At 40.2% G+C, this 11,520-nt stretch overlaps 1 protein-coding gene across 1 annotated transcript in view; it reads right to left on the reverse strand.

Moving 5' to 3' along the window:
* Positions 1-7,614: 7,614 nt before the first annotated feature.
* Positions 7,615-11,520, reverse strand: part of LOC116015737 (uncharacterized protein K02A2.6-like) — a 33,385-nt gene continuing 29,479 nt past the window's right edge. Inside the window, exon 2 of the mRNA XM_031255909.1 lies at positions 7,615-8,081. Within this exon, the coding sequence (XP_031111769.1) occupies positions 7,615-8,081 (467 nt within the window). The remainder of the gene's footprint in view (positions 8,082-11,520) is intronic.

Here is an 11,520-nt window from a genome sequence, read left to right on the forward strand (position 1 = left end):
AAAGTAAAGATAGTAATAAAGCAAGGTAAATAACGGGTTGCCTCCCGGTCAGCGCTACGTTTAACGTCTTTAGCCCGCCGAAAATGTCATGAAGATTGTGCTACTCATCCTTCCAGGGTACTAGCCTGCAACACTGGACTGTCCCCTGCATATTTTCCGTTCCATAGTATTTCTTGACTTGGTGGCCGTTTACTTTAAAAGATCCTTTTTCTGGATGCGTGATCTCCAAAGTTCGGTAAGGAAATACCTTTGTAACAATATAAGGCCCCGTCCATCTTGATTTAAGTTTCCCAAGGAACAATCGCAGTCTGGAATTGAATAACAACACTTTATCTCCTTCAATGAATTCTTTGTTTTTCCTGATGTAACCCCCCACCTATTTCAGTAAAATTAAGGTTCGAAAAATATTTCTTTAGGCTATAACATCCATGAGATGATCTCCAGATGCTTCGAAAGAATTATTATAAGCAAAGACAATTAGTAAGAAGCTGCGATCGTACGTCCCGGTCACGAACCGTAATAATTTTAGGAACTAGTATTCGAACCCGTTTGACCTAAGAAATGGATTTTTAGGCACCCTACTATTATTCTTGAATTTCCTATTTAATTAGATTAGCCCATAGCAGCCAAAATTTATTTGTGATCGTACATCGCGAAATTTCGCGGTGTACCGAACCTAGCCCAATTTGGAGTTTTAGACTGGAATTAATTTTTGGGTTCGAAAATTAATGGAATTGAATTAGTTTCCACCGAGAATTTATCTGAATTAATCCCAAACAGTCTAAGTAAAGATATTTTGGAGTATTTTAATCCAAGTTAGGTGATGTCTTATCCATTAGGTGTGGACTAGTCAACTATTTGACCAAGACCATAAAAACTCATTTTTCTTCCCCATTTCTTGTGTGTTGGCCGAAAAATCCTCAAGGGAAAGAGAGAGAGTGAAATTTCATCTTCTTCCTCAAGCTCCAACTCCATAGCCAAGACCTTCAACACAAACCTCCAAGATATTCGGTAAAATTTCAATTTTATTCGGTAAATAGTTTTATTTTGCCTCCTAGAACCTAAATCTAAGTTAAAATTTCTTGAAATCTTGTGTTACGTGGGTTGATGAAATTCTAGGGTTTCGAGGTGAATTGGGGGAAATCCCATACAAAGATCTCCTACAAAGTTTGGAACCCATTTAAGGTAAGGAATCCCTTTATTTGGTTGAGGTTGTTTGAAACTAGGTGATTGATGATTTGGTTGAGATTATTTGAGTACTAGATGGAACCTTGTGTACATTATGCATGTGTAAATATATATGATGATATTATTCATGATATATGTGTGTATATATTGTGTTTTTATGTTACATATACACGTATAGATAAATAAAAAATGTATGGGTATGTATGTGCATATGTAATTCGTGAAGTGTGTGTGTGTATTAAGAGTATAAATAGATATATATATGTGTGACGTGGAGTGTGAAAGAGTATAAATAGATATATATATGTGTGACGTGGAGTGTGAGTAAGTATAAATAGATATATATATGTGTGACGTGGAGTGTGAGTATGTAATATAATTTCATTAATATATGTATTAGAAGTGTGAGTATGTAATATAATTTCATTAATATATGTATTAGAAGTTATAGTGTGTGGGTAGCTCACTGTATAAGGATATATATATATATGTGTAGTAACGTAGGGTGTGTGTGAGTATGGTATATATATATGTATATAAGGTAAGTAGTAATTATATATATATATATATATATAGTATGACTATGCGTGTGGAATATACATATATATATATATATACAAATTACACGTATGAGTTATGTATATATATATAAAGGTCGTATAATTATGAGTACATATATGGGTATGTATGTATAATTAAAATGCCACCTTTTGTGTGAGGTATGTCGTTGTATGAATCATGATTATACATGTGAGTAATAAGAAGAACAACACTATGTAGTTGGGTAGTACGTGTTTGAAAGAATAAATGTTGTTATGTGTTACGCATATGTTGAAGTGGGGAAATGTACATGTTTATGCCTTGAGACGTGTGTGTTAAAGGTGAGACTTATGTGAATTTTTGTGAAGATAAAAGTGTAGGGCAATTACACTTGAATTACCATAGTGACATGATGTTAGTAGATCATTCAAATATTTTGAAAAGAAAGGTAGAGTTCTTGAGTTGGGTTGAAAGGGGAATTTAATTCCGAGTGTTGGGATTTACCCAAGTATGTTCAAACTATTTTCAAAGCAAGAAAGGGGAAAGAATAGAAAAATATTTTCAAACCTTAGTTCTAGTAAAGTTGTGAAGGATCTTGTTAACCACGGAATAAAGATGAGCTTAAAGTGCCTATTCCGCATGGTAATTATGTGTATGATCAATCATACTGTGGGCGAAGTCTATTCGCCGAGTACTATATCACCCGGAAAGAAAAGGACTCCTACGGGGGTGTGCACACTTAAGTATAGTCACTCTATGTTCGGGTAGGTGTCGTTCTTATGAACCTAGTGAGGCTAGCTAGGAATCATTCCAACGCTCCTATAAGTCCAGGGGATCAGTATTAGACCGGGCGATGACCACTGAACCCGAGTTCGACGATCCAAGTGGTCAGAAGTGGAGAAAGGACTCCAAAGGTTTTACACCTTCTATCTAGGACTAAGAAAAATTTTGAAATGTGAATGTAGTTACTCCGTAGCTACGGGAAAGAAAGATGTGACAAGTAATTAAATACCCAAAGTTTGTGGGTAATCTTACTCTTTGAAAGGTGGAAAATGATAAGGATCTCTTTGTGAGGAAAAGTTTTCTACTAAAATGGTTACAAGCAAGATGTACGAATTATGTTTATATTACTTGCTAGTATGCTTATCTGTTTAACATTATATTATTGAGTATGTGAATGATTACTAAATGACCTTGTCAAAGAAGGAATGTTATCAACATAGTTGAATTCTACTCATGATGTGTGGAAGTTGTTGATTATAACTGTTGCAGGTAGAATCTTGCAGATGAGTAAGGTATAGGGTATCCTAAGTACTCTTTTGTTTCAAAACCTTTGCTTAGTTTTAAATAACCCTTGGATATCCTTACTTAGCCGTCGTGCTAACTACACTTCACTGTGTTCTTATCAGATGCCGTCTAGTGTCAGTTCTTGCAGTCCGGTGAGCTCCGAAAGCTCACCGGAGTACGTTTGTCAGGGTATGGACTATGATGACTATATACAGATGATGGAGGGAGAAGACCCGTATGCGCTCGGTTATGCTCCTGAGGCTCCCACGCACCCAGATACTCCTATGGCTCCGGCGGCCCCGTTTTACTCTTGCCCGGTTATGGACGAGATCCAGGCTGCTTACGGCTTCTACCCCATAGAGCCGTTAGAGGGTAGCGATCCCCTAGAGTTCATTGTGCACTACCCCTACCCTTGGGACCCTAGCCCTCGGGATGTTTGGGAGGAGTGGTCGATGGTCATAACCACTTCTCGGTTTTTGGACCATATTACTTGGTATGAGGGGGAGTGGCACCTGGTCTGGGGAGAGTTCACTGGCCCCGTGTACCACAGGCTTGACTAGACGTTGGATCTTTGGGAGTTTCTGGGGAATTTGTTTTTGGTGTACATAAATTTTTGTAGCCGTAGTAATGGCTAGGCATAACCAGTGCTTTTAGGTCGAACCCTGTTGGTATTTTGAGCCCGAGAGGCTTCCTATGTATGTATTTTGAAAAAAAAATTATGAACCCTGCTTAATGAAGCTTCATCTATTAACATGTCTGAAAGTTGTAAGGTCTGTTGAGTGGTTGTTGTGATGAGGATAACTCCTTTAGCCTGTGCACCTAGAGTGAGGCCTATCGAGGAACGATAGAATTCTCTCTCTAGGTGTGGCGGTAACGCCTCGGATGTACGGGAAGGTAGGTTCGGGGTGTTACAAAGTGGTATCAGAGCCTAGGTTGAACCTTTGGGAATTAGGTCGAAACCTAGGTTGTATGGCCTCGTTGTAGGTCTAGGTTTGAGATTCGAAGAATTCGATTTTCAGAACCCAAGTTTGAGTCAACCTAATTTTGCTAAGACCGAGCCTAAGTGTGAGTTCTGGAGCGGAGCTGGAGACCAGGCAGCGTCAAGAAGGGGCACTCCATCATCTGTATTCCGGGAGATCTCCTGACTCTATAATGCTTGATTAATGCTTGTGTGACTTTATGTGCGTTAATCATTGCTTATGATTGTTGTGAGTAAGCATGATAGTATAGTGCATTCCTAACTGTTATGCCATAGTTGGGATATCAGATTGATGAGCATGGCGAAGTGAATGTTAGGAATTGCTGGATAGTACTTGGGTAGCTGCTATACTAACAGCGTAGCTAGCTAACTCCTTAAAAGCTTTATGCTTCAAATAACTAACTTGAAACTGTCGTTTGGTGAAGATGCCGCCTAGACGAAATGTACCTGTCGGTCAGGGCAACGAGACACCAGCAATGGATCGTATGGCTATCGCAATGGAACAAATGGCGGGATTCATGATGGCTCAACAAGTCCAGAATCAACATAACAGGCAGCCGCGAGTCGACTTTGCAAAGGCCATAGCGAGCCGGCAGCCACCATATTATGCGGGTGAAGAAGACCCGGTAATCTTGGAGGAATGGATCAGGACATTTGACAAGCTGCTCGATGCAGTCAACTGCCCTGCAAATCAGAGAGTATCCTCTGCCGTGTACTATCTGACGAAAGCGGCAGACAACTGGTGGTCAACAGCTGGGCCCGACTTGCTGCAAGAGCCAGACTTTGGCTGGGAAGAATTCAAGGAAGAACTGAGAGAACAATTCTATACAGAAAGAATTAAGGGAATCAAGTGTGAGGAATTCCTGCGGCTGAAACAGAAGGGAGCAACAGTGCAGGCCTACTATGAACAGTACGTGGAGCTGATGAGGTTTGCACAGAGTATTGTGCCTGACGAAGCCAGCAAGGCAAGGAGGTTCGTACGCGGACTGGATTGGGCTGTGAGGAGTGCGATTGCACCGTTTATGTGCACTACACTCAAAGAGGCATACGACAGAGCATCCGATCACTACCAAGTGTACCTGGATCAACAAGAGGTGTACAACAAGAACAAGAGGAAGGTGGATGATAGACAGGGGAAATTCAAGCCGGAGAACAAGAAAACCAACCAGGGAAGGTTTAATCCCATGCAAGGGGAAAGGAAGGGAGGAATGAATCAAAGGAGAGGCTCAGCTTGCCGGAGGTGTGGACGAGATCACCTTGGAGAAAATTGCCAAGGGGAGAAAATCAGATGCTTTAAGTGCGGATTTCTGGGGCACAAGTACTACGAGTGCCAAACCAGAACAGACAATTACCGGGACCCCTCTCAGAGAAACAACCAAAGAGGAGGGTTCGGTGGGAACACCAGCCAGAGGCCCGCGGAGACAAGAAATGGAGGAGGCAACTCTCAACAGGGAAACCGAGGGAGGCCGGCCAACACAGCTCCAAACCCCACCAACAAAGGGAAAGCGCCAGTGGGAGCGAGCAGCGTAGTGAACCAGGGCAAGATCTACGTCGTTAACAGCAAGCAGGCGCAGGCTAGCGACGTTGTGACTGGTACATTCCTTATTAACTCAGTACCTGGCTTAGTATTGTTCGATACAGGAGCTACCAATTCATTTATATCATCTACATTTGCGGATAGACTAAAGTTAAGGCCTACTATTGAGTTAGATTTGAATGTAAGAACTGCCTCGGGAATAGTAGTGGCCTGTAAGGAGGGATATGACAATATCACCATAGAAATAGCGGGATCCAACTGTCCCGGAAACCTTATTCGTTTCGATCTAGAGGGTATTGATGTGATACTGGGAATGGACTGGCTGGATAAACATAAAGCTCAGATAGTATGCAGTGAGCGAAAGGTTGTCCTGCGAGGACCGAAGGGACGAAGAATATCCTATCGGGAAATGGAAAGACAACCCGAACCAAAGTTGATGACGCTACAGAGACTGATAAAGTACGCTCGCAAGGGGTGTGAAGTGTACCTCTGTTTGATGGGAGAAGCTGGAGTGGAAGAACCGGAACTAAGTCAAATCCCGGTGGTGCGTGAATTTCCCGATGTGTTCCCGGATGACCTCACAGAAATGCCGCCAAAGAGGGAAGTGGAATTTACCATCGACCTCGTACCAGGGACCGCACCAGTCTCGAAGGCGCCTTATCGAATGGCACCGAAGGAGATGGAAGAGTTGAAGGCTCAACTGGCAGAGTTATTAGAGAAGGGATTTATTAGGCCAAGTGTGTCACCTTGGGGCGCACCGGTACTGTTTGTGAGGAAAAAGGATGGAAGCCTAAGACTGTGCATTGACTATAGATAACTCAATCGAGTCACGGTGAAGAACAGGTACCCATTGCCCAGGATCGACGATCTGTTTGATCAATTGAGGGGAGCGGGCGTGTTTTCAAAAATTGATTTACGGTCAGGGTATCATCAAGTGCGAGTCGCGGAATAGGATATTTCTAAAACCGCATTCCGGACTAGGTATGGGCACTACGAATTCACAGTTATGCCGTTCGGAGTGACCAACGCACCAGGAACTTTCATGGACTTGATGAACAGGATTTTCCTTCCATACCTGGATAAGTTCATTGTTGTCTTCATAGATGACATTTTGGTTTATTCTAAGACACCGGAAGAGCATGAAGAGCATCTCAGGATGACGCTACAAACATTGAGGGAAAAGAAACTTTACGCCAAACTTTCAAAGTGCGAATTTTGGAAAGAGGAAGTAGCATTCTTGGGGCACATAATCACCAGGGAAGGAATAGCGGTGGATCCAGCTAAGAAAGCTCACCGGAGTACGTTTGTCAGGGTATGGACTATGATGACTATATACAGATGATGGAGGGAGAAGACCCGTATGCGCCCGGTTATGCTCCTAAGGCTCCCACGCACCCAGATACTCCTATGGCTCCGGCGGCCCCGTTTTACTCTTGCCCGGTTATAGACGAGATCCAGGCTGCTTACGGCTTCTACCCCATAGAGCCGTTAGAGGGTAGCGATCCCCTAGAGTTCATTGTGCACTACCCCTACCCTTGGGACCCTAGCCCTCGGGATGTTTGGGAGGAGTGGTCGATGGTCATAACCACTTCTCGGTTTTTGGACCATATTACTTGGTATGAGGGGGAGTGGCACCTGGTCTGGGGAGAGTTCACTGGCCCCGTGTACCGCAGGCTTGACTAGACGTTGGATCTTTGGGAGTTTCTAGGGAATTTGTTTTTGGTGTACATAAATTTTTGTAGCCGTAGTAATGGATAGGCATAACCAGTGCTTTTAGGTCGAACCCTGTTGGTATTTTGAGCCCGAGAGGCTTCCTATGTATGTATTTTGAAAAAAAAATTATGAACCCTGCTTAATGAAGCTTCATCTATTAATGAACCCTGCTTAACAGAGCCCGAGAGGAACGATAGAATTCTCTCTCTAGGTGTGGCGGTAACGCCTCGGATGTACGGGAAGGTAGGTTCGGGGTGTTACACCTGATATGCATGTCGTGGTAAAATTTGGATCGCTCTTTGTAGGATCTGGATGTCTCATAGGCAAGCAAACGCCATTCTTCCAATTCATTCAGCTGAAACATTCGCTCTTAGCCCGCTATGAATAGATCTTCATTTAGTTTTTTGATAGCCCAATAGGCCTTGTGTTCGATCTCAACCAGGAGATGACATGCCTTGCCATATACCAATCTGTATGGAGTAGTACCTATCGGCGTCTTATAAGCAGTCCGGAAGGCCCATAATGCATCGTTAAGCTTGTCAACACAATCCTTTCTATGCCGAGCCACTGTCTTTTCCAATATGGCCTTGATATCTCTATTTGCATTCTCAACTTGCCCGGTAGTCTGAGGATGATACGGGATTCCTCCCCGATGTTGTATACCTTGCTTTTGAAGTAATCTCCGAATGGGTACATTCCGGAAGTGTGTCCCCCTATCGCTAATCACAATCCGTGGTACTCCAAATCTTGTGAACAATCTCTTTAGAAATCTTGTTACACTTCTTGCATCATTGTTCCGAAGTGCTTCTGCTTCGACCCATTTGGAGACATAATCCACTGCGATAAGGATATATTTGAAACCTTTGGAATCCAGAAATGGTCCTGCAAAGTCTAATCCCCATATATCAAAAATTTCGCACGCCAGGATGTAGTTTTGCGGCATCTCGTCTTTTCCAGTGATGTTCCCAGTTCGTTGACATCTATCACAGTTTCTCACACAGATTTGAGCATCCTGAAATATTGAGGGTGTAATACCCCGTATTTTCCTAACATTATTATTTTATCATAAGGCGTTGACATTCATAAGTTATGATCTTCAGATGCTTCAAAGGAATTTTTATAAGGAAGTATAGTTGTTATTAAGTTGCGATCGTTCGTGCCGGTCAAGAACCGTAAAATTTTTGAGGACGAATTTTCAGTTCGGATTTCCTTAGGAAATGGATGATTATGCATATTAGGACTAAGTATGAACTTCCTGCTTAGTTAAGTTGAAATTGGACGGAGTATAAGGGTGAAAATTTGTTGTGATCGTAGCATCGCAGAATTTCGCGGTGTACCGAACCTAGCCCAATTTTGAGTTTTAGACTGGAATAAATTTTTGGTTTCGAAAATTTTTGGATTTAGATTATTTTCTACCGAGAATTCATCTGTTTCAATCCCGGTCAGTATAAGCTAAGATATTTATTCTACTTACCACTAGAAAGTGACACATGTCACTAATTTTCACCATGTATTATTATTATATCATTTTAGAGATGATATAACTAGCTTAAGTCTTCAATTTTATCCATTTTCCCCTCAAAAATTCGAAATTTCCAAGAGGAAAACAAGAGAGAATATTTCATCTTCATTCTTGAGTTCAAGCTTCAACAACTAGGGTTTTCCACATCAAGATCATCTTTGTTCGGTAAGACTTCAATTTTATTCGGTAGAAAGCTTTATAATCCTTCCTAGAGCTTGAATCTAAGTTAAGATTTCTTGTATGTTGTGTTATGTTGTTGGTGGAATCATAGGGTTTTAAGGTGAAATTGGGGAAATCAACTCCAAAAGTCTTCTACGAGGACTAGTAACCCGGTTGAGGTAAGGAATTCCCTTAAGTTGGTTTAGTCACTTGAAATTAGATAATTGATTATTTGGTTGAAACATGGTGTTTTGGAGCTTTGGGAATATTTTTGTATACATGTTCATAGCTTGGATATGCTTGTATATGTTGTATTTATGCCCATATAGGCTTATACTTGTGAAAATATTGACAAGAAATTAAGCTAGTCTCTGGCAGTGACTTCCGAGAATTTCAGGGAAAAATTGGTAAGGTATTTTGATCCAATTTTTTTTAGAGAGGTAGTTCCATAAGTTTAGAAGCTGCCTATAAAATTTCATAATGATCGGAGTAGTGGAAGTATGGTTTTCGAATTTTTCTCCAAAACTGGTCCAGAGAGAAGAAAATTCCGGACAGCACACTGCCAAGGGCAAAGATGGAATTTTCTGTGTTAATTCGTGAACCTAGGTGACCAAAACTTTTTATGGACATCAAGTACTATGAGTTGGGGTTCTACCATAAAAATTTCAAGTGAAAAAGAGTTCGGGAACTATTTTTACCGGCTCAATCTTTTGGACTGCGCCAAGCTGAATTACTGTCCAGAATAGGCGGAACGTGTTGGACGCGGCCCTGGACGCGCGTCCAGTGGAGTCCAGTAGGTTCGGGAGTAAGATCAAATTGTATAAGCTTTGATTATTATTATTGATGTTTAGATGATGGGGTTGTAATGAACCTAAGAGGTTATGAGAATGATTATAGATTCAGGATGAATGAGTATCATGGGTTGTTTAATGAATTTTGTTAATTAATGATGGCGGATTAAGGTAATGATTAAGAGTACTTAAGGATTAATTATGGTGATTATTGAGTAATGAGAGGATGCTAAGAATATGATATAGATTGGTGATTTGGTTCACGTTGAAGCCTAGTGATGAGGATAATGTTGGACTAATGACTAAAGGTTTATGTTAATTATAGATGGGTAAGTTGTTGAATGTGAGAAATTGTGGTCTAATGATGAGTTATGGTTTAGTGATTTAAGGTTTGAAATCAATTATGAATTATGGTTAAGGGTGGTGATTATTAATAATGGTGATTAGGAACTATTATTCTTATTACTAAGTAAGGAAAGTTATGAAGATTATGAGCTTATAAGGATTATGATTAAAGATTGGATTAATGATGGAATTAAATGAGGATGATGGAATGATGGATAACGTTATTGATAATGGTGATGTCATTATGTTGTTGAGCTAAGATGTTGAATTATAATTATGGTGGTGATATATAATGCTATAATTATGGTACATGAGTTATGAATCGGTGATTATGAATTAATGGTTTAGATTAATGGATAATTATGGATTATGGTTAATAATGGTGTTAATGCTTTCGATGACTTGATAATGATGTTATAATGTTGTTGACTTGTTGTCGATGATGGATTACAAGGTTAGTAGTTACTAATGACAATAATTAATGCTTAAGAATGATTAAGGTTCATTGTTGGATTATGGGTGACTAAGTGTTGTTTATAGATGTGTGATTTCCTTAAGTTATAATGGTGTTGATGATAGTGAAAGTTGTTGATGACGATAGTGACAAGGACAACTATCTATTATTAATTAATGGTGGAACCATGATTATGGATCACCGATGATGATTGGATTGTAAGAGGAACTGAGATTCATGATAAGGAATAAGTATTGGGAATGGATATATGTAGTGTTAGTAGAAATATATAAGTATCCGATGAGTGACCAGCTTGTGTTCAGTATTTTCTCAACTTTGTTTTCTTCCAAATTTTGCTCGTACTTGAACTACGTTTGAAAAGCCTTTGGGCAAGTGAAAATGTTTATGAAAACTTACGGTGAAGAACCAAAGGAAGTGGAAGAGTGAGCGTCTAGAGGAAGTTAGTAACATTTTCAAGAAGATAAGGTAATCTTTATGTCCACCAAAACCTTTTTCCACCATGATATTCATGAATTTCTTGATAAAGTATGGATATAAAGATTTTAGTAGATGAAAGATTGGTGTGATTGTGGTATATGATGAATATATGTAGATATGTGGATGATTATATGAGGTAACTAGTATACGATTATGTTGTGATGAATATATGTAGTAGACATGTATATGTGTTTACAACCTTATATATATATATATACAAAGGTAGACCTATATTGTTCAAAATGCATAAAGCGAGAAAGTAAAGAATGAGACAAAATGAAATCACGGTGTGAAGTTGGAGGATATTCCTTTTTAACATTCATAATGGAATTACAAACATTGGGCCCCAAAATGATTGGTGTTAACCACTTGAGTAACCTTGTAGAAACATATCCAGGGTTACTAGAGCTAGTGACTAACCTGCGGGCTTGGAATCCCGACAAGGGGTGTGCACACTAAAGGTCCTAGATCTGCTTCCCCTAGTTGGAATAACTAGGTTGTGGTGAG

The sequence above is a fragment of the Ipomoea triloba genome, chromosome 4 (assembly GCF_003576645.1).
Source record: "Ipomoea triloba cultivar NCNSP0323 chromosome 4, ASM357664v1".
Lineage (NCBI taxonomy): Eukaryota > Viridiplantae > Streptophyta > Magnoliopsida > Solanales > Convolvulaceae > Ipomoea > Ipomoea triloba.